The sequence below is a fragment of the Patagioenas fasciata genome, chromosome 8 (genome assembly GCF_037038585.1).
Source record: "Patagioenas fasciata isolate bPatFas1 chromosome 8, bPatFas1.hap1, whole genome shotgun sequence".
Lineage (NCBI taxonomy): Eukaryota > Metazoa > Chordata > Aves > Columbiformes > Columbidae > Patagioenas > Patagioenas fasciata.
The window spans coordinates 36873895-36897517 of record NC_092527.1 but is presented as its reverse complement, the minus strand read 5'-3'; the positions used below and the strand labels follow the sequence as shown (position 1 = coordinate 36897517).

Here is a 23623-nt window from a genome sequence, read left to right as displayed (position 1 = left end):
GCTTCTGTTGACTCATGTTGGTCATAGCCAGAGCAACAGGGAAGTTGCTTAGTAAATAATACAATCTTTTTTCTTCCTATTTTTTTCCCAAAGGTTCGCCTTGATCATACCACCCGGACACTGAGTTTTGGCTCAGATTTGAATTACTGTACTAGAGAAGATGCTCCACTGGGCCCTCAACTCCAAAGCATGCCTTCTGAGCAAATTAGAAATCAATTGACTGCTATGTCCTCAGCTCTGGCTAAGGCTCTTGCAGTCATTAAGCCTCCTCATTTACTGGTGAGTCATTTTAAGTCTTCTGAAAATGTTCACAAATTCTGACATGCCCCCAGGTGCATTATGGGATGATTATTTGTGGCCCTTATGCAGCCTTTTGTTATTTTTTACTTGTTTGACCTTCCACTAATCTGTTTTTGGTGCAGCAGTAATCAATAGTGTTACTGCAGAACAGATAATTGATCCTTGAGGTGTTAATACATGCAAATGTGGTGTAGCATTAATGTATTTATTAATGACAAAGTGTCTTTCTGCATCTGTTACATGCTCACCTGTTCTAATAGATCTATATTTTCTGGTTTAGCAGGATGAGCTTGTTTTGAAGTTGTGAGGTCATATACACCAAGGAGTTACTTTCCTTGACATAGGAGAGGTATCGAGCTATATAATGATTAGCATGACATTGCAAGGATTTGAGTTAGGTACAGATCGGTGCTTTTGAACATTTATTTATTTTCAGAAATGTGTTGCTCTGTTTTTCAGAGCATTGTGATGACGATCTCTGATATAATTTGACAGTAATGGTGGGCTGCATTTATATACTTGTGGATTAAGTTGGTGATAGTCAGCTCATTGTGCTGTTCTTCATGCACCCAACTAATTAGTGTTATGTCTTGACTAAAGTCATGTCAAAATGTACACCAGAGACCTGAGTTTAAATTGCCGGTCTGGCATGTATCAGGTTTAGGATATACCTAGTAATAGCTTACCCATAGGTGGGCCTAGAAAGCTAGGATTTGTTTCAAATTATGCATGTATTTTTGAAAATCCAGGAGCCTGCTTCCTTTATTCTTCCTGGCGAAACTGCTGTGGTGAGGAACCTGAAATGTAACTTCATAGTGGAATCATAGTGGAACAAAAGATCCCACAGCTCAGGAACTGACCTGTCCTTGTCCCTCCCCATCCTCCTTGCTGGGGCTGTTGGCTTCAAGGTCGGACTTCCCGATGAGCTCACATTTCAGGTTCTCCAGAGCCCTTTGGAACAAGGTGTAAATCACTCTCGCATTCCCAGTGTGCTTTGGTTGTGGCAAGTTAAACCTTCACTTCTCTCAAAAGAGCAGTGGTAATTTTTTCTTTTGCTGTATGTTTCTGAAAGGAGGATTTCATACTGAACATATCAAATAATTTGTGCTTATGGAAAAAGAGTTGATAGCAAGATACCCATGTATACTCTTTATCTCGGTTGAAATATTAAGTAATATGCTTAAAATATAAACACACAAAGTAGGACTGTATCATGACACCTAATGGTAGCTTACTTACGTTAGCTTGAACATATATTAGCTGTTTTATAGTGTTTAAGGTCAAAATAGTTGCATGTAGGTTTTACCCTAGAAAGCTTTTATTATTGATTGATTGTTTTGAAAGAAAAAACTGTCATCATAGATAGAAACGACAAATAGTTTTATACTTGAGGTGTTAGTACAATTAGGTGAATAAGACATAAATGGTAGTAATTACGCTTATAAAATTAGAATACAGTAGGAAGCTTAACACCAATCTGTGTGGTTAGAGGAGCTATAGAACAAGTTGATATCATTTTTCCTTCACTATTCAGATCAAAACTTCTCACTTTTTTCATGTGCTTAAAAGCCTAATTTCTGTTAAATTTGTCATAATTCACAAATTTGTTAAATTTATCTGAAGCTTTTCACTTTGGTGTTTCTGGCACCTCCACTTATCTTTAAGTGCTTGCAGATCCGCAGCAAAGAATGGATGTTTCACTGTTTTTATTGAGTACCCTAGAAGTGACAGATGACTAAAAATACCTCTGAGCCAGCTCATATTTCGAGAGCAGCGTGACTGAGGGAGCGTAGGGAGCTGATTGGGCTGGAGTGTTTTGCTGCTTGCTGAAGTGATTAAAACGGGCACAATTACACCTCTTAATGTGTGCAGCGTGAATCTCTACAAATAACTGTGTAGGTGTTCTGGAGGAGAACGGTGGGGGAGTGAAAAGGCTGCTTAAATACTCTATATGCTAGTGTTTAGAAGTCTAGTGCTTTTTATTGTTTAATTAAAATGGTTTTATATGTAGTGTTTATACCTAAATTGTTGAGAGACAATCATCTCACAGATAGTGTTTTGTGTCAATTAGGATGTTTTTCTCTTATGTTAATGTGTTTGGAAAAAGGCAGAACTTTAAAAGCAAGGGAGCTTTGGTGAAATACAATACGTGTGGTGCTACTTTTGCTAACACTTGCAGAGACAAACAAGATTGACCCTCTACACCTCTTTCAGTTAGAGTCTTAAATATCACTAACATGCAGGTATGCAATATTTTTTTGACAGAAAAAGTGTGAAAATATCATACCTAAGGTGCGTCGCAGATTATTGTCCGATTCCGACAGCTTTCTCCACATGCACGTGGTTCTAGTCAGTTGATACTACCATGTTACCTCACTTGCATGAGTGATTAGATTTGCCGTTCCAGTTGTAGTTCCACACAGTCGGAAAGTTTTGAGAGTAAAACTAACTTGGAGTTTTCTTTGAAAAGTGTTTGCTGTGCTTTCTGAAAGCCTTTTTAAAGAGATCCTATAACCATCATTGTCTTATCCTTAATTTAAATTCAGCAAGAGAAGGAAGAACAGCATCAGCAGGCAGTCACTGCCTTCTTAAAAAATTCGAGGAAGGAGCATCAGCGTATTCTTGCACGTCGTCAAACTATAGAGGAAAGAAAAGAGCGCCTTGAAAGTTTGAACATTCAGCGTGAAAAGGAAGAACTGGAACAGCGTGAAGCAGAATTGCAAAAAGTCCGGAAAGCTGAGGAAGAGAGACTGCGCCAGGAGGCCAAGGAAAGAGAGAAGGAGCGGATTCTGCAAGAGCATGAGCAGATCAAAAAGAAGACTGTTCGTGAGCGCTTGGAGCAGATTAAGAAGACTGAACTGGGAGCCAAAGCATTTAAAGATATTGATATTGAGGTAGACAACTTATTATTTGCAATTTTGAGCTACTTTTTTAATGCTTTAGCTGTTACATTGCCAGGCTGCCTGAATGTCATGTTTTTTCTTATTTTTATACTGTAACGGGTCTTGAACAGTCTCTTAAAAGTGAGACAGTATGTCACTTAAATATTTAATTTGCTTACCAGTGTAAGTAAACCTTAATACTGTGTTTGGATAGTACCTTTTTTTACCTGGAGGAATTAAATCCAGCTGGGTTTTTCCCTTTGTTGTTAAATTATACCTGAAATACAGAATAAACCTCCAGCTTCCGTTTGTAGTACCTGGACTGCGTCTCAATTAAAAATTGAGATACAAATGCTTTAGAGATCTTGAAAAATAAAATACTAGCTACCTGGAGGAGAGAGTGTTTCTGAAGCAAATTAGTTTAAAAGTTACGGGGAAAACTGCTGAGAAGTTTAAATAAACCAACCAGATTTTTAACAGAAAAGTGTTTGCTTGATTTTGTATTGATAACTGTACTTTGTTGTAGGATCTTGAAGAACTGGATCCTGACTTCATTATGGCTAAACAAGTTGAACAGCTGGAAAAAGAAAAGAAGGAACTTCAGGAACGTCTGAAGAATCAGGAGAAAAAGGTACCAAGGAGGAAGTGTAAAAAACAATGTTGATACAACAGTTTAGTTAGTGATTGTGAACTTCTGTTTTGAGAGAGAGAGAGAAAAGATACTGGTGTTGAAAATGTTACTGTATGAAACTAAAAAAAAGGGTAAATGTGTTATAAACCATCTGAGTTTCTAGTATCAGTATACTAATCTGTTCTAATTAATGAACTTGATTTGAAAAAGGGCCCTTAAGCTGTATGTGAACTGAGTCTTAGTTGGGAACGCTTGTAATTGGAAAATGTTCAGAGAAGATTAAATGTTCAAAGAAGGTGAGGCTATTACAGAGAAGCTAAATTAATTAACTCTGTTGGTCCTTCTAGATGGTAGAATAGGATCTCCCTGAAACTTGGGTGGCTATAAAAGCATGAGGAACATGTTGTCATAGTTAAATAGAAATACAGAACCTGGGCAAGGTGAAACTCACTCGGGACTTCCAGCTATGTTCAAGAATGAAACAGAGATTATACGATACAGTTGGTAATTCATTTCTCTTAAAACTGGCTCAATACTAGAAAGTGGCAAGTTACTTAAAAAGATTGCAGTGAATATCTCTCTTGCTGCAGACCTGTAAGTCTAATGCTTATGCTGAGCAAAGTAGCAGAGAATTAAAACAATAGAATTAATAGTCACCTGGTGTCATGTCCCACCAACACAGGGGAAAAGGTGACTCAGATATTTATTTAAGTCAAGATGTGCAAAAATGCTTACTGCATTGGGGGGGCTTCTGTCTAGAGACAAGAGGAGGGAGAGAGATCACTGGCTGCCCTGCCTCTTAGAGCTCCCCCACTGCCACAACTGTTCCACCTTACCACTATTTGAGACATACAGCCTCTTGCAAGACACCACCACCTCATGGTTAACTATTTACAAGTCACACCTGGGTAAATATGGGCTACCCAGAAAGGTCCACGCAGCTTCTGTGAATTAATTGTAAGCTGGGGCTTCCTCTTAGAGCTCTCTGAAGCTGTCAAGACAAACCTGTGAGTAAGGGTGATCTAGTTGGTCTAAGTAAGTTGGATTTTCCAAAAAGCTTTGTAAAAAGTTCTTCACCAAAGAAAACCTAGCAGCTGTGGAGTAAAAGGAAGAGTCTTTGAATGATGTTCACTTTAGATAGATACAAAATATTTAGGGAAAGTCGGGGAAAAAAACCATCCCCCAATCTTTAGCTTTACATATTAAATTATGGGCTTTGAACTTAACATTTTTAGCAGTGAGAACTTGGTGGTTCTGCTTCTCAAACACGGTGTGCAGTTCTGGTGTCTTTATCTCAAAAAGGATGTGGTTGGACTGGAAGTTTGAGGCCAACAAGAATTATCAGTGATGTGGAAATGTCTATGTAAAATAGTATCCGTATGTCCAAAAGACTTCTGGAGAGAGGATGTGGTAGCAGTATGAGAGTGTACCTGGTGTAACAGCTGACAACGTGGAGCAGTTGTTCTTGCACTTAAGTGATAGTGAGCTGCGAAGCATCAAATGGAAGCTGATAGGAGCCATGTTCAGAACTATTTGTAGATAGAAGAAGGTCCTTCATGCTGTGAACCACAGACACGCAGGAGTTTTTTCCCAAGTATGTTGATGGATGTGAAAAGCTTCTTTGAGTTCAAAAGGACAAGAGGAGAAATCCACCAATACCTACTAAATACATAAAAAACTTAAACATAGGAAATACTGGGAGCTGAAAATTGGTGGTGCTGAGCGAGTATTGTATATCTGCCTGCCTCTGTTCTTGCATCCTTGCCTAGAAGGGCACTTACTTGCCAGTGGTAGAGGCAGGTTCTTGGTTAAGCAGACTTTTGATGTGGTCCAATGTGGTTGCTCTTACTAAACAAAATTTATCTGCTATATTGGAGAAGTCTCCAGGTATCAGAGTTTTCTTTGGAAGATGCTGAAGTTTGAGACTTCCGGATTTGGTCTTTACATTATGATGTCCTAAAGGTGTGTTATCTTTATTTAGATTGACTATTTTGAAAGAGCGAAGCGCTTAGAAGAAATTCCTTTGATAAAGACTGCGTACGAAGAGCAAAGAGTGCATGATATGGAGCTCTGGGAGCAACAGGAAGAAGAAAGGGTAAGACTTTTTTGTTCAGGTGATAAAACCCATTAGCAATAAATGTAAAGTAGTGGGTTTAGTCTTTTTTCTCTAGCTGAATCCAGAGGGAGAAGGGGAAAAATTTGATATGAAGTGTTAGGTTTGCAATTTCATTGTGCACAGCAGTATCTTCTGTCTAGGATCTGAAAGAGGAAAAGAGAATTTCTCTTTTTCATGGCTGAGGTAGATTGAATGCAAATATATAGTAAGATTTTCCTTTGTAATATGTTTTATATTATCTGCTTTTAGATCACCACTTTGCAGTTGGAGCGTGAGAAAGCCCTTGAGCATAAGAACAGACTCTCAAGGATGTTGGAGGACAGAGACTTATTTGAAGCCAGGCTCAAAGCATCACGACGAACAGTTTATGAGGTACCTGAGATTCGGGGTTGTAATAAAATATTCCCATCAAGTGAGGAACTAAACATGTAACCCAGTGACTCTTCATGAAAATTAGAAACAAATTAGTATCTAGAATGGCTCAGAATAAATCTTGCACCCATTCCTAGGTATTATTGCTTACAGTTTTGGACAACATCTGGAATAGCTTATACAGAAAATAAAACATAGGTAAATTGTTTCAATACAGCTGTTAATAAGAGATCATGGGCAGCATATGAGCAAACAGCTGTATCTGTACAAGAACCTGCACTTACTGTGGGGATGGAATAACAGACAATGATATTGAAGCCAAGAAATAGCTAGAAATACTTGTCTACATTTTTAAAATATTTTTGTTTGAATCTGGAAATTATTTTGACAATTCACATATTTGGTACTTCAAGTTATGTTTTATATTTGCAAAATCCAATAACAAATTAGGCCACGAGGGCAGGGAAAGAACTCTTTTTCTTGCTCTGCATTTTAAAAATTGTGCGTTTGCTGAGGCTGTTTATAGCTTTGATTATTTGGCTAATTTGCAGGAAGAACTGGTTTGGAAAGAAGGACAAAGAGGTATTATGATAAAATAATTTAAGTAACTGCATATGTTTTTTTGCAACAATACAGGTAATTTTAGTTAATGTATTTTAGGTACAGGTAAATTATTATTCAGGTCATTACTTTCCTGAAAAAGCAGATAAAGGACTACAATTGTGCATGCTGATTGTCTTTCTTCTAAGGAAGAGTATATTCCCTTTTGTGCAATTTATTTCAGAAAAGGTTGAAATGCAAACAAATAGTTGTTTTCCAGTGAAGCAAAGTTAATCTGTTGCTGGTGGTTTCTGTACAGCTTTATTTAGTGATTTGTGCAACTATCTAGCTCTTGAACATTACGGTTGCGATGGTTTCATATCTGTTACTTGTGTTTCAGGATAAACTCAAGCAGTTCCAGGAGCGGTTGGCAGAAGAGAGGCGAAATCGTTTGGAGGAACGCAAGAAACAACGCAAAGAAGAGCGGCGCATTACTTACTACAGAGAAAAGGAGGAAGAAGAGCAAAGATTGCGAGAGGAACAGCTGCTGAAAGGTATAACTGAGAACGTGATTGTTTTGTCTTTTGCTTGCCTGACCCATTCCAGATGTGGACACTGCTGACTTCTGGTTTCCTCGTTTTCACTGTATTGGCAGAAGTCTCTTCGTTTTCCATCAGTGGTGAAGACTGTGGTCATTTATATTAAGATACCGTACCTTTACGTTTTACCTCACGCACCTTCTTGAATGCTTATGTGTGCAGCACAGAAATTATGGTAAAGCTTTATAGGAGGAAGAGAACAGGAAAGCACATGAGTGCTTCCTGCCCTCCCCTTCTACTGGACATGAAGAGAGGAAATGGAGTAAGGGAGGTCAATGAAAGACTGAGTTTTAATTTTAGTCAGTTAGTTTGAGTTCCACTTGCTTGTGCACATCTTAAAAGGGAGTGGAAAGGGAGCATTGGTGTCAGATCAAGAACGTAAGGATTGTTAGCAGCTCACACAGCTGTCTTTGTGAATTGCTTTGTCTGGTAGCCCGTTTCCAGGCTTTAGAACAGAAGAGCTGGTAGCCATCCTGTAAGGTAAATTTCTTTCCTACTTGTCAGCTGAAGAGTTGATGTATCAGAGTTCATTATCAAGCAATTTTTAAAAATCAAACCGACAAAACCATAAGTCCTGAATATAACATTTCTGACACTGCTAGCTGTTTTTTGTTTGGTTTTGTTTGACCTTTTCTAAAGAAGGGATCCTCTACCATGCTTGAGGTAGTTATTGATATTTTAGCTGGCACATTTGTGGTCTGTACATTGAATAAAAACACAGGTATTGGATTCTTTCCTTCCTCACCAGCAGCTGTTCAGAATGTCAGGTTACTGAATGTAGCAAGGTTTCTTTTCCTATTGCCTTGGAGTTATGATTCTTCCAGAAAACAGTTTCTGTGGTTAAACACATCCTGTGAAATGCTGACTGACTTTTTTTGTTCTAAAGAGTCAAAGGGGAGAGATTGTATTTTGTAAACCTTCTGTAGATACAGCAACGGAATTTATTTTGGCAATACATTCTACTTATTTTTCTGACTGCAGAGCGTGAGGAAAAGGAACGCATTGAGCGTGAGAAACGTGAGCAAGAACAGCGCGAATACCAGGAACGTGTCAAAAAGCTGGAAGAACTGGAGAAGAAAAAACGTCAAAGAGAAATGGAGATAGAAGAAAGGGAGCGTCGTCGAGAAGAGGAAAGGAGAGGTCTGGATGACCCATTTTCAAGAAAGGTAGGTAAATACTTGCAGGTTTGTTTTCTTTTTGACTACTGCTTCTTCTGTAGATTATTTGGAAGAGGATGGTAGCATTGTAAAATCATAGTCTATTTTTTTGTAAGTCATAGTGGAAGTGGCTAATTTAATAGTTCAGTGATTGTCTCTTAGTTTCAGCTCACTGTCAGGATCTGGAATCTGTAGTTTAGGAATAAACTGCAATGAAGAAACTACTCAGATCTCCAAGCTGTAAAAGAACAAAACCAAATAAAGACTAAAAGAAATATTTAATACAATTTTCTTTAACGCAAAAGAGGAAAGCTACGTTGGAAGAAAGTACAGTGACTCATCACAAAGTTAGGAATTAGATACTGAAAAGTATCCCAGAATAAATGTAAAAGCATAGATTTATGTTTTATAAGAAATGTACCATAACATAAAACATAAAAACAAGAGGTATGTGCAGCTTTCCATTTACAAATATAAGTATTGGGGAAAATCATTATCCCAATCCAACAGTGAAAGTTATTTGCAAATAAATGTTTAGTGATGTAAAAATGTAACTGAGTACCACAAACCTTCTATGCTCCCACTTTTTCCCACCTTATCAGTAAGAGAACTACTTGTAATTTCATCCACCATAACCATTGTATTTGTTTAATGCATACTTCATTGAGCAATGCTGTGAAGCGATAAGAGCTGCAATAAATTGTTTTGATTGTTTACCTGATAGGCTTTGATCACCCAGCACTCTTTTTCACATAAGAGGAATTCGTAGCCATGGGAACTTGAATATAGGGAAAAGCTGACTCAGTTTCTGCGAAAGATACCTGTTCCGCTTGAAAAATGCCATTTGCAGTTTTGGGATTCTTTCTTTGCCCACCCTTGTTTGTTGGGGTTGTTTCTGCAGTCAGGTTGTTCAAAATGTTTGAACAGACACTCTTGGAGTAGTGGATATGCGGGATCTTGCACAACCTGTGTACTCCGCAGGTTGAAGCGTAGACTTTGACATATAAAAACACTTTTCAAAGAGCAGTTTAAAACCAGAGGGTTTGTGAGTATGTGAAATCAGATAGTTGGTGTGGTTTACCTAATGTGCTTCTTGTGGTGGGATTGAGGAGTAAAAACTGTGTGAGGAATGGTTTAAATGCTTTGTCTAGCAATGGGGAGAGACGTTTTACCTTTATTTAAAAAAATATCAATTATTTCTCTGCCCTGCATCTAAGCAACCTGCGTGAGTCACAAGTACTTAATTCGTTCTGTGCGTTGAGGTTCCATGTTAGTGCTGTATAAACCTGGAACAAAACGGTATCTGCTATAGACAGCTTTCAGTTTATTTAGTTACATTTTCTGATCTGATTAGAAAGTACAAAACCAAATAATATTTTGCATTCATTCCTACTGTTACGAAGCAGCAGGAAAGTGAAACTGTGAAACCTTTTTTGTGTTAAGAGGTGGTAGCTATGGTTCACTGTAGCTGTTGTTCATACACTTGTTCGAGAACTTTTTAGTGTGTTAGCATGTATCCTAACCTGTTAGTAAAGTTTGTGGCCCAAAGGGAACCATATTGGTTTTAAACTCTGCCAGAAACAATAGTCAGTTAAGACTACACTTCAGTTGTTCGAACTCCTGATTGTTCAGTATTCTCTACAGTGTAAAAGTGAGGTTTTTAATCGTATGGTTTGTTCTGAAAGGAATAAATCATCTGTTGAAAATCTTCATTTCAAAGTATTGGAGACATCCTCTCTGGATTTCTTTTGCCACACAGGAATCTCGTTGGGGTGACAGGGAGTCTGAAAGCTCTTGGAGAAGAGGTGGAGAGCCAGAATCCGAGTGGCGACGAGCACCATTGGAAAGGTAATCGTTGGGTTACCAAGCACCGGTTGTATTGGGCTCAACATGTGTAGGTTCCTTTTTTGTTGTTACTGCTAAAGCTGCACTTAATTGAGTAATACCTCATGCTTTTACACCTCTGAAAGTTGCTTTCTATTAAAAAATTGCTTTGTAAGGATCTCAGAATTAGAGAGGTGCATTCAGATAACGTTCCTGTTTTATTTAGCTTAGGTATGTGAAAGCTGGCAGGTGCCTTCTGCAGCTGATGAACCAGTTGCTTACTTGGTTCCTTTTTGAAACCAAAAATCTCTGTACTGCTCAAACATGGGTGTCAGTTGTATAAGTACAGAATGGGGAAGGATGACAAACAAATGCACGCTTCCTACATCTGTAGTTTTGTAGCAAGTCGTTGCTGTTCTTTTGTTTACATTTTACATTTTAGTGACATAGTGGATTTTTAAACCTGTGGGGTGTTTTTTGCTTGACTTGTTTTCTTCTAATCCGTGAGATTCACCTCCAGTGTGCTTTCTCTTCTCTTGCCAAGAAGCAGTACATCTCTGTGATGTACTATTGCTTGGGGTTTTTTGTAGTTTAGGAAGATTAATTTCCTGAAAATCCCCCTGAAAACGGGGATACTTACTTGATGGTTGTGGTTTTTTAATACTTGTTCTTTGAGACTTAACGCAAGATTGTCAAATTAGGATTGGTGTAGAAGCCAAACCTCTTCTCCATTGTGTTGCAGCAGATAACTAAGAGGGGATTGTAGTTATCCCATTCAAACTCATTTTGAAGGCAGTTGTGAACTGTTCAGTCTGTGACCTGCCACTTTTCCTGTAGCAGTGAAAGCGATTACAGTGTGTGCGTTTGGAAACTACAAGCTTTGTAAATGTGTTTGCTACCACACATCAAGTGGTTAAATTCCAAAATGACCTTGAGGTGTTTGATACTGTCAATCTAACAGCTTCTACTTTTTGCTCATTTTCTATGGTTTTGTAGAGATTGGCGTCGAGGAGAACCAAGAGATGATGACAGATCTTTCCGACGAGGGGATGATCTGCCCCGACGAGGAGATGATCTGCCGCGGCGAGGGGATGATCTGCCACGACGTGGCGCTGCAGAAGAAAAGGAACGTCCTTCTACGGAATCAACGGAGGACAGGCCGCCTAGACGTGAAGGGGACGAAGACAGGCCACCTAGACGTGAAGGGGACGAGGACAGGCCGCCCAGACGTGGTTTGGATGAGGACAGGCCACCCAGGCGTGGTTTGGATGATGACAGAGGCAGCTGGCGGGCTGCAGATGACGACCGGGGTCCCAGGCGTGGAATGGATGATGACAGAGGACCCAGGCGTGGAATGGATGATGACAGAGGACCCAGGCGTGGAATGGATGATGACAGACCGCCCAGACGTGCTTTGGATGATGACAGGCCACCCAGACGTGCTTTGGATGATGACAGGCCACCCAGACGCGGCTTGGACGACGACAGAGGCAGTTGGCGTGCGGCAGATGACGACAGAGGACCCAGGCGTGGAATGGATGACGACAGACCGCCCAGACGGGCTTTGGATGACGACAGGCCACCCAGGCGTGGGCTGGATGATGACCGGGGCAGCTGGCGTGCCGCAGATGACGACAGAGGTCCCAGGCGCGGGATGGATGACGACAGAGGTCCCAGGCGCGGAATGGATGACGACAGAGGTCCCAGGCGCGGAATGGATGACGACAGAGGTCCCAGGCGCGGAATGGATGACGACAGAGGTCCCAGGCGCGGGATGGATGATGACAGGATGTCAAGGCGTGATGATGACAGGGGACCATGGCGCAGTGCAGATGATGACAGGCTCTCCAGACGAGATGATGACAGAGGTCCATGGCGTGGTAGTGATGATTCAAGGCCAGGTCCTTGGAGACCATTTGGTAAACCAGGTAAAATAAAATATGATAATCTTCCCTCCAAAGTGTGTGTTAATCTGATAGATAATGGATGTAATGCACTTGGCGCCAGAGATGAGAGAGTCAACTCTGAAAACGTCTGGATTAATTTGGCTAATGTGGATGTTCCTTACTATAATTAAACCTTTTAATTTGGTTGAATTTAAAAAAAAAAAATTAAAAATGCAGCAGTGTCTGTTGCTTGCCTGGAAGACACCTAAAGCTCAGATAGCAATGCTGGTAATTTACTTGTGTGCAAAACCAGAATAAACAAGTGGAATGCTCTGATGGGAGAGAAACATTCTCACCAGGTCTGCACACCTTGGTCTCTTTCCCTGCCCCCTCTGTAGGGCTGAAATTAACCTCCTCCCAAGGAGGATTTTGATATGTCATTCAAGTGGGGCTGATTTGATGTGCACAAAGATATTCCTGTTCTTACCGTTCTGTCTTTGCTTTTGTGTCTGCCTTCTTGAATATCCTGCTTTGAGCAGGAGCTTGGACTAGATGACCTGAGGTCCCTTACAATACGAATCATCTTATTCTTTTATAGCTTGTTTCTAATTTTAAGTATTGTTGATGGTGACTACTACAACTGTTCTGTTCTTTTCAGAACTGTTGATGACATTTAAATGTTAGATATGACTTTGTTTTCCTGGTTCTTTTTATTCAGATTTATGTGGCACATCAACTTTATAAAGTAGGCACTAATTCTGTAATCCAAGGCTGTAGCAGAGTTATCATACATCTTGATACTTGAACTTCATAAGCTTTCATTTTTTTATATTAGGCTGCATGATAAAGAACTCCTATTCATAAATAACTGAATGATATTGCAGGATGCACCATAAAAACCCAGCCATTTTTAAAGCAGCGATTTAAAAAGCAGTACATGCATGAAAATTTGCTTGTCTAAAATCCCCATGTGTAGATTTTCACAAAGTAATCTGCTGTCTGAGCTGCCCCTTTAGTTCTTCCAGCACTTGTTTTGCACGAGACTTTGAGGAGTTTGTGGTTTCTGACTGAAAACTGCAGGGTATAATTGGCTCTGCTAAACTGTTACAGGCAGTCCCCATATATGAGGTATATATTGCTCTTTACATGAAGCAGTTTCTGCAGTGTTTTGCCTACGCCTCCCGCTCAGACATGCGTGCTTCTTACAAGCATCTTGTGTTGGATCCTCAGAGATTGAAACTTGTAGAACCAGTTTCTGTGAGGGAAGTAAAGGATTCTTTGTCTACAGAGAGATTTGAGGTCAGTCACAAATTGCTTTGACCATGTTTCTTGCTCACAGGGGGATGGAGAGAGCGAGAAAAGGCCCGTGAGGACAGCTGGGGACCTCCCCGCGAGTCCAGAGCTCCTGGGGACCGGGAGTGGGATCGAGACAGAGATCGGGATGAAAACGAGAAAGAGCGTGAATTTGACAGAGAGAGAGATTTCGATCGAGATGATCGTTTCAGGCGTCCCAGGTTTGACTTCTCTGTTTAAATACTTTAGAATATTTATGTTACAAGCCAAAAAAAAGGCACCCTGTGATTAAAGAAATAACGTGACATTGCCAGTGAAAGAAACAGTGGTTGATTTGGATTAAATTGAACATTTTAAGGCAGTAAATGGATGGTGGCATTTTGGGGTCTTTTTGGTTTGTTACTTTTAAGATGTTAACAGTTTACAGAGCAATCCCAAAATACTTCAACTGCTTTTATTTTTTTTATTCTTGTTTTTACCTGTTATCAAGAGAACTTCATATTAGGCTCCAGAAGAACAGAAACCATTTTTGGAAGTCTGTCAGTATGTTAAATTGAGACCCACTGGGCCTGAAAATATCCATAGTGTGACTTATTACTGCTTCTTCCCATAGCAAAGGTAAAGTCTTAACGTTTAGTTTTTGTTTTGAATGGCTACAGGGATGATGCTGGTTGGAGAAGAGGCCCAGCTGAGGAAACTTCTAGCTGGAGAGATTTAAGTCGTCGTGAAGAGTGGGACAGAGGTGGCCGTGACATGAGAGATCGACGCGCTGATGACAGAGAGCCACCCCTCAGAAGACCACCGCTCAGATCTGACCGGGAAGAGCGTACGTTTGTTGTAGTGTTCCTAAAAACATCCACTTTAGGGCCTGCAGGGTACTCTGACAGCATCTGGTAAAACAGGAATAAGTCATATTTTCAGCCACTAATATTCCTTAGGTGTAAGGAAAACAATAGAAAGAAGCTTTAGTGCAACTGAGAATTTTTCCTTGAATCTTTTTTTAGTTTTACTCTTTTTTACCAGCAGCATTTTGCATCTGCAGTAGAAGGATAACATTTGAAGTATGCAGTTTTTGTTGGAGCATTATGTTAAGGATGAATGAAATTCTTGTAAGCAAGGTAGACATCCCAGAAGGTAATTTCTAGCTTAGTTCTTTAATAAAATGCAAGGGAAATATTTTCACACCAGGCCTTGTGGGTTTCGTACCATTAATGGTATGGATTTTCATGAACAAACTATTTTAATTACATACATTGACCACATACATTAACCTGTTTTAATTATGTATGTTTATTCATCTTTTGCTGTGTTCTAATACTATGGTAACAGCAAATATGCATAGCCTGAGATAGACCGTCGTCCACTTGTGCTGTTCAGAAGTTACTGGGTCTCTGGTGCGGGTTTGGGTGCTACCGGAGGCGGGAGCTTGGACTCAACAGGCACATCAGCCCTTCAGCTGGTGGGAAGGCTGAGGGTTCTCAATGAGGACATTTACTGGTGGTTTTTTTTCATATATGAAGAACTTTTGGTATTTGTCTGGTTTGGTATTTGACACAGCTTTGTTCTCACGTACCTGGGTTGAATTCTTAACACCCTTTTGGTGGAAATGAACAATTCTTCATGTAGTGGAGCACTGTGAATGCTGTTACCCGTGGAGTCCGTATTCTGGTGCTGCTTCTGCCTCTGATTTCAGTAGGCTGAGCAGTAATTTGCTGTCTTCTGAGATACCGAGCACAGGAACATTTTCCACAACTGCTCTTAAGCTAGGATTTCTCTATTTTCAGGGTTCAGTCTTTTCTAAGAAGACACTTCTGTGCTTTTAATTTCGATAATACAAGAATGTTTTTTACATCATAAACCCGTGTCTATCAACAGAACATTCTTATTACAGTTATTATGCTTTAAAGATGCAACTCCTGAATCTTAAAAGAGGCTTGAGCAGTTCCTGTCCATTACTTCACTATAAAATTAAACTGTACATTTGGCTGTCATCATCATATTACCTCTTGGCAAGACCGAGAATCAGTAAATCAGGCTGTTAGTGCTGGACAGGCTGCTGGTGGAGCATGACAAACATTGTTTTATTGTCTTTCTGTATTTGTAGCGAGCTCCTGGCGGCGTGCTGACGATAGGAGAGAAGAACGTGGAGAAGAACGTGAAACAGTTCGGCGATCAGCTCCTGCTCCTGCTGCTCCTCCAGCGTCTGCTCCCCCGCCAGCAGCAAAAGATCGAGAAAGAGATGGGGAGAAGGAGAAGGGTTCCTGGAAAACTGAAAAGGAGCGGGAGCCCCTTCGTCGCACTAAAAACGAGACAGATGAAGAAGGGTGGACCACTGTACGACGTTAAGTGAAAAATCACAGAGTTTAACCAATGTTTTAGCTTTGATTTGATCGAATCCACGGATTGTATTTGTGCTTATAAACATTCTGAATTGGAATTCTTTAACAAATGTTTTGAGGTAACATGAAAGCATGAGCTTGAATTACTTACTCATATAGATTGATCATGCACAAAACTCACAGCAGAAGGTTGGAAATTGAATGCCAGTTTTTGAAATTTCAAATGATGCTTATTTCATGGGCCATTTGTTGTTAAAGAAAAAAGAAGCAAGCCCAACAACTGTCTTGAGTAATGCTTCGATCTCGCACCAAAACAGGCTGACCTTTTTACTTTTAGTCTTTCTTAATTTGGAATGGGGTGTTATTGTCACAGAACGTGCATTTGGAAACCCCTCTGTTCACACAGTGGAATTACTGAAAAAGCAGAGCGACATCAGTTTCCATAATTAGCCAGAAAAATAGAAAAAGTACAAAAGCCCTCTTTTACATAGGTATCTTTGAGGGCAGGCGGTTTCCAAGAGACATTTTATCACCATCTAAATTCACTAAGTTGTTTGAATTTGAATTAAATACAATAAACATTATGAGCATTAGCTACACTGGGATCTTTTCTGTAGATTTACTTGGATACATGACGCCTTTGAGGCCGTTCTGCAGTCATTGCTCAGTAACATCTACTGCTGCAGCGTACAACCACAAACCTTCAAGCTCTTACAGTTTCAGTGTTCTGGTAAGCATCTGCCTATGGATTTTCTGTTGCCAATAGCACAACTGCTTTTTCCATTATTGGATAATTCATGCCTTTCAAGGGTTTATAAATATTGTCATATTTAAAATGTGTGGCTTTGGAGAAATGGTTGAATTTTCCTCCAGTTCTTTGTCTTCAGGGTCAATTCTTTCCCTTTTCAAAAAAAACCCACCAAAGTGATTTGTAGTAATGGCTGCGTTGACTTCAATTTTTGGGTGCGGTAACAACGATTGACTATCTGGTCCTACTGAAGCCAACACAGAACTTGCTGCTGTGTGTTTCCTCAATGATAAATAAACAACTTATGGAATTAGCTGCTTCAGCATCTTGACTTTTTAGTAAATTCCTGGAATGTACGTTAATACAGAGCAGATGCATAATGAATTCCTGTGTGGGTACCTGCTTCTGTTCCAGCTGAAGGAGGATGTGAGAACACCAGGGCTGGTTTCTTCCTGAGAAACCTGGTTTAATTTTAATGTGTGCGAACAAAAGTTGTAATACTTCTCTTGTCCTTTTCCTGGCCTCTTCTGAGCTTTCCAGGTCCTGTTCACTTCTCAGGGAAAACTTGCTGTCGTAGTCGTGCTTTGAGGGCTGGATCTTCGTGCCTTTGGAGCCTGGCACTTCATTGCTTGTTAAGTCACAGAATTCCTTGAGAACAGTAGTGGTTTTTTAAATGAACAGAAACCTTTCTTTGTGCCTTACACAGTCCTATCAAGGATGGAACCAGAGCACAGCAGGTATCAGTATTTGGGGTAGTGTGTGCTGCTCCTGTTGGCTGCCTCTTGCTGTCCGTAAGTCTGTTGTAGGATCACAGGATCTTTCCTGTGAAATCAGAGCCCTGGAGCTCACCCGTCCAGCTTCCTGCTATGAAGTCAGGCTGTCTTACCTGGAACCACATTTCTCCACCATGGTTCTTGAAAACCTCCAAGGATGGAGACTGCACAACCTTTCCGAGCAACCTGTGCCAACGCTTGCCTGCTCCCAAGCTGAGGAAGCTTAACTCTCCTTTCAGCTTCTGCCCCTTGTGTCTCATCCTCCTGCCTGTGCTCTGCCATGACTTAAAATCAGTCTGACTTATTTTTCCAGTAGGAACTTGGCTGGGTGCTGTTGGTCTCCCCAGCACCTTCCCTTCTCCAGATGGAATGAGCCCTGTTCCCTCAGCCTTTCCTCCAGGCAGGTGCTCCAGCTCCTGCCCATCTTGTTGCCCTTCTGCTGAACTAGCTCCAGTTTGGCAATGTCCATGTACAGGGAACGGTGGGACCCAGAACTGCACGCAGTATTCAAGAGAAGGTTCACTGAGTGCAGAGCAGAGGGGGATGATCTCTTCCCTCACCTGCAGGCTCTAGTCTTGTTCTCTTTATTTTATCCAGACAAAGCTATTTCTACACGAGGATAAATGTTAGTGATCATTGCACCAGCGTAATCTCTGTTCCCAAATCTGTGTTCTTAACTCCAGTTCTTTGAGACAGTGATGATGTTGCCAACACCTGTAAAATTCTTAGGACTGGGCAGCTCAAGAAAAATGGGCAAGATTGGAGCTTTACAGACATGGCAGTGGTTTTATTTTCCTGCTTCATCATTTTAGACAGAATACTGACTACAGCAGTGAAAAAAGCACTACTGACCAAACCCGCCAGCTGACACCTCCATCTACTGCCGTAATTATACATGAGCACGAAGTTCAGTTACCTGTAAAACACTGAAGTCAAATGAATTCTCTGCCAAGCTTTGGCTGTGATTAATTGATTAATATCCAATTAAACGTCTAAAATGTTCAGTGAACCTCGGAATCCAAACTGTCACATGCTGTATTTAGAAGGCAGGACTTCAGGCTGCTGCTGGTTAAACAGATCCAAATGCTGCTCAGTTAAAACAAATCTCGCAAGGATGGTCAGGTATGAACAGTTCAGTTTCTTTCCCACTCCAGGACCAGCCCTGGTCTTGCTGTCACTGCAATGTGTCTTTGTTTTATAATACCCATGGGCTGCCATCATTGACAGAGCTGCTACACATAAGTTTTCCTTCAGAAGGTGCTGTTAAATTGTGTAAAAGCCTACAAAGTAAAGGTATTAGTTCAGTGAAATGCAAGATTCAAAATGCACCTGTTATTTGGGCACTAGTCCCCATCCTGTGGGGTTTCCTGCAGACCTGCGAGCAGCAGGTGTGCGAGTGGTGGAACGGGAGCACACAGTCCTTCCTTTCTGGCCACAGCAGGAGCAGCTAGAACTGAAATGCTCTATACTTCCTCTGGTCCTGCTCTTCAAAAGAACTATTAATGCATTTAATTATGGTAGGTTGGATATTCTGCAAGTGATTCCATTGTTTTTTTGCTAATCAAAATCTCCCTTGCTGCAATTCAAGCTTTGTTAGTCCTTCCCCTCTTAAGCAGGAGAGCAATTTACTGGCTTTGCTACATCTTTTTCCACATTTGAAGATTTCACATACCGCTCATCGCCTTTGCCCAGACTGGGCATTTGAGAAGTAATCATCTTCCTCCCTGTGTGTGTGTGTTAGCAGACTGTCTTCAGTATATGTTAACATATACGTTGGGTGGGTCAAACTGGCACATCTATGGGAAGGACAGACATTTTACAGGCATCATGGTTTAGTCCCACTCTGGTCAGCACTGAGACAGAGCAAACTGTCCAGAGAGGACTTCCACTGGAGATGTGTACAGACTTACCTGACTTCAGCTGGATCGAGTTATCTGTGCATCTGAAAACGGTTTTGAATTAGAAGCAACTCAGAGTAGCAGAGGATGATCACAGGGCATTCAACACTGTGTTCATTCCTCTTGCCAAAATAGCACTATAGAAAACATCCCATCACTTACATGCTTAAGAACATTTCACTGTAATAAGTTGATTCTCTGAAGAGAAAATATTTGGTTTAAACCAGTGGCCATCAATCTTTTGATTTGCAGATGCCTGTAGAATAAATGAAATAGTACCAGCCTTTTCTTGCACATCTGCTGTGGAACACGAAACAGCTTCTAACCTGGGCTGCTTTCAGATTCCCCTTTTGCTGTTCTCAGGATTTAAGTTACTAATGTCAATAGTTTCCACTACTTAAGGAACCAAAACTATAAGCGCTATCTATAAGCTTTTCAGAGTGATGAAGAACAAGCATGTTTCTGCTTACTTACTCAGTCCACAAGGAGTGTGCTGCTGCACGGGAAATAGCCATTTACTTGAAAGTCCTAAGATGTTAAATTCTTCATAAGAGAGTGACATGCAAAACTTCAAAAGGGCAAGTTGTGCTTTGAATGATCATGTAGAGTAACAGAATAGCCTTGCTCTCGGTTCTGCCTCTTCTCATCTCTCTGGAATAGTTTGGGGGTCCCCCCCTCCATAACTGCTCTTTTGAAGCTGTGACTCCACCACCTTACCTCTTATGACCTGTTAAGACTTCCACCAGATGCCTAATTTTGCATTGTGGCTGTGCCAGGCAGCTCTCTGCCTTTCCACGGCAAGTACGAGTGCAGAACTGGAGCGACAGGCAGCAGCAGACACCCTTGTCCCACAGTTTTCCTTCCAAACAGGCAGAGGGAAGGAACAGGTGCTGGCTGGGGATCTTCTGGGGTCTTGCTGAATTTCCAGACGTTGCTGTAGGGCTGTTGCTGCACAGCAGCTTAATGTACAGACCTGTCAAGTGGGCTGGGCACAAACACACACGCTGCGAGAAGCACCTCAGATCCAGCATGGCCAGAACCGCCCCTCAGAAAACACCCCAGAAAGGTTTTTCTTAGAGCTTTCTTGCTTTTGTGTCCAGTAACAGTCAACTGCATTGAAATGTGCGTACCGATCTTCAAACTTCCCACCAGGAGGTAACAAAAGCACAGAAGAAAACTTCCCATAGCATCACACTTGAGCTTGGTTCTAACGTGTGGTGGATACGGATTGAACCTATGTGGAGCAGGTATCACAAAACCCAACACGTCTAACAGCTGTAGGTGCCCCACAGACTGAGGATATTCAACTGACACTGAGCTGGAGGAGGGCAGCTGCCACCACCACCAAGTGTTATTGAATTCAAGCCACGTGACATTTGGTGAATACACCTAACAACATCTTTGTAGTCATTTGATGAAGACTTTACACTTCCACACAAAAACAGTTTCTCCCTCCTGTGCCCTGACACAACAGCAGCGATCAATAACGAACCCTGAGCCCTCCTCCCCAGCCCACCCTGCACATTTTGGCTCCCGACTGTCCTGTTCTCCCACCCCTCCTGAGCAGATTATCAAAAGGATTCCACACAAATGCACACCACCCCTCCCTGTTTCTGTCAGGACCCATCTCCTGCACAAAGCTGTCCCCACCTCCCTGGTTTTGGCAGCCCAAGGACCCCTCCACGTCCCAAGTGATGGTGAAGCCATCTACAGTATGACCCCCTCAGCACCGAGAACCTGGGCACCTGCCTTTGTCTCCAGAGGGCTCCTTAAACCAACTCCAGACCTGCCGCTGCTCCTTGTCCTGCCTCCAAGTCACAATAAAAGCCATTTCTGATCTCTCGAGGACCAGAAGCAGTATAGCTCTGTCTAATACTCTGTATCAAGGAACTGCCATCACCGGGGCTGCAGGTGTCCAGCATTAATCTTACTTTTTGTATAGTCTATGTAGTGTTTGTTAACCACATGGGTAGATCCCCCCCACTTTGCGATGAGTTAAAGCCACATTCTCTCAGCTCTTGAAAACACATAACCCCCCGTTCCAGCGTTCTCCTATGGTCACAGCTTTCTTTTTTGCTCTCCAAAGGTTCCCATCACCTCCCCGTTCTCCAGAACAAACACAAGCTGCACCAAAGCTTATTCTCTCCCATACTCACTGCCTTTCCTTCAGCAGAAACATGTTTTCAAGCAAGTACTTCTGACAGTTTCTCCTCTCAGACCTTCCCTAAAGCCACGGATCAGACGCGGGGACCTGCGAGACCACCCGTGCTCAGTGTGGAATGGGTCGAGGGTGACCGTGGGCACTGCTCTCTGTGCCTGGAAGGATGCTGCGCCTTCAGTGAACAGGTTTTAATTACCCAGCGAGTGCGGATTTGATCGCGATTTACTTCCCGGTTTTAAGACCGGCGAAGGAAATTGCTCGGATGTTTACTTTGAAACCCGAAACGCGGCGTGTCGCACCCTAATTAAACACCCTGTTAGGAACAGGTGAAACGATCGCTCTCCCGCCCGGCCCCCGCGGTGCAGCCCCGGGCTCCACAGCCCCGCCGGACCCCCCGACGGCACCGAGAGGCTGCGGCCGCCGCCTCACCGCTCGGGGGGAGACAGAGCCGGGTCCGGGGGGCGACAGGGGACGGTGCTGCCCGGCTGCGAGCGCCCGGGGACCCCCGCCCCCCGTGCTTGCTTTAACCCCCCCGTCCCAGTTAAATCTCGCCGTAAATCCGTTTCCGTAAAAATCACATATATATATATATTTCTTACAATAAACAAATACAGTGCATCTAAGCTGCGCAATTCCCGCGGCTCGGCGCTGGGCTCCGCGCACCATCGGCGGCACCAACACCGGCCCGGCGCTCCCGCTCGCCAGTGTCCGCGCCTTTAATATATTAATGTGGGAAAGAACAAAACCGCCATCCGCTCTAAAAGACAAAAACCCCAAAGGAACCAGACGGGAGGGGGCCGAGGCCGCCCCTGGCGCTTAACGGCCCTTCTTCCCCAGGGCGGTCCGGGTGTGTTTGAGCTGTCTGGCCGCCTGCATTTTGGAGAGGGGACAGTACTTGATGGTGTGGGCATTGTCGCCGCTGGCACCGCAAAGGGGGCAGGTGTAGCGCCGCAGCACCGGGCAGAGGACGCGGCCGTCGGGTCCCTTGAGGATGTGGGTGGTGTAGAGGGCCACGGCCTCCTTGTTGTTCCGACAGAAGACGCAGACCTGCAGCTCGGGTTTGAGCAGCCGGGACGCGGCCCGCGGGTGGGTCGGCAGCCGCCCTGCCACCACCAGCCCGCCCCACGCGTGGGCCGAGCCCTCCCGGCCCGGGTGCTCCCCCGAGCAGTCCAACACCACAGCGGCGGGGCCGCCGCGCCCGGGGAACGGACTAAAGTCGGCGAAGCGCTCCTCCAGAAGCCCCTCGCCGTGGTGGTGGTGATGGTGGTGATGCCCGCACAGGTCCAGGTCGTGCAAGTCCAGCGCGCTGTCAAAGTACGGCCCCGCCGCCTCCTCCTCCTCTTCTTCCTCCTCCTCCTCCTCCTCGGCCGGTGGCACGGCCGCCGCCACCACCACCGAGGGGGGCTCGGCGCCGAAGCCCTTTCCGGGGCGCACTGCCTTGGTGATGAGCGTGGCCAGCCCCAGGTAGTCGTTCCAGGAGTTGAAGACGTTCCCGCAGGCGCTGTGGCTCCGGCCGCCGTAGCGGGCGCCCGGCAGGCACTCCACGGGCGGGAGGTGCCGGTGCTGCTCCAGCTTGCCGCCGGGAAAAGCCTCCATGGGGAGCACCCGTTCCGCCGAGCGCGGCGGGGGCTGCGCTGTGCGCCCGAACCTGCCGGAGCGCGGCCGCTCCCGCCGCTTCTGCGAGCGCGCGGCCGCGCGACGTGGCTCAAATAGGGGGCGGTGGCGGGAGGGGCGGGGCGAGGCGGTGGCCGCGCTGCCATTGGCCGCTGGGCAGCGCCCCCTCTCGCTCATTGGTTGAGGGGCGGGGCGCGGCAGGGGGGCGCGCGCGGGGTGCGCAGGTGTGGCGGCACGTGGGCGCGGGGCGGTGGGTCCCGGAGCCATCGCGGAGCGAACCCGGAGCGACTCCGGTGCCTCCGGACCGGCGGGACCCGTGTTCACCTGAGCTGGCACAGCCCAAGCCCAACGGGACCCGTGTGGGTTGGACCCGGCACAGCCCAGGCCCGCCGGTGCCGCTCAGAGCGGGCAAAGTGCCGAGCCGGGACGGGTCTCCATCTGCAGCAGAGCTGTGCAAGGAGAAAGTGAGTTTGGTGATATGCTACCCAAC

General features: G+C 43.6%; 2 protein-coding genes across 2 annotated transcripts in view; one reads left to right on the top strand and one right to left on the bottom strand.

Annotated features, from left to right (window-relative positions):
* The window catches only part of EIF3A (eukaryotic translation initiation factor 3 subunit A), a 32014-nt gene extending 15014 nt beyond the window's left edge, over window positions 1–17000 (top strand). Inside the window, exons 11-22 of the mRNA XM_065842961.1 lie at window positions 94–279; window positions 2847–3194; window positions 3709–3813; window positions 5795–5908; window positions 6179–6301; window positions 7242–7395; window positions 8422–8606; window positions 10357–10445; window positions 11418–12349; window positions 13647–13821; window positions 14260–14426; window positions 15705–17000. Coding sequence (XP_065699033.1) covers window positions 94–279; window positions 2847–3194; window positions 3709–3813; window positions 5795–5908; window positions 6179–6301; window positions 7242–7395; window positions 8422–8606; window positions 10357–10445; window positions 11418–12349; window positions 13647–13821; window positions 14260–14426; window positions 15705–15946 — 2820 coding nt within the window. The 3' untranslated portion in view covers window positions 15947–17000. The remainder of the gene's footprint in view (window positions 1–93; window positions 280–2846; window positions 3195–3708; window positions 3814–5794; window positions 5909–6178; window positions 6302–7241; window positions 7396–8421; window positions 8607–10356; window positions 10446–11417; window positions 12350–13646; window positions 13822–14259; window positions 14427–15704) is intronic.
* A 5081-nt stretch (window positions 17001–22081) lies between these two features.
* NANOS1 (nanos C2HC-type zinc finger 1) lies at window positions 22082–23185 on the bottom strand. The gene has a single exon (XM_065843733.2). It carries the CDS (start codon window positions 23113–23115, stop codon window positions 22336–22338), a length of 780 nt encoding a protein of 259 aa, XP_065699805.1. The 5' UTR covers window positions 23116–23185; the 3' UTR covers window positions 22082–22335.
* Between the last annotated feature and the right edge of the window lie 438 nt (window positions 23186–23623).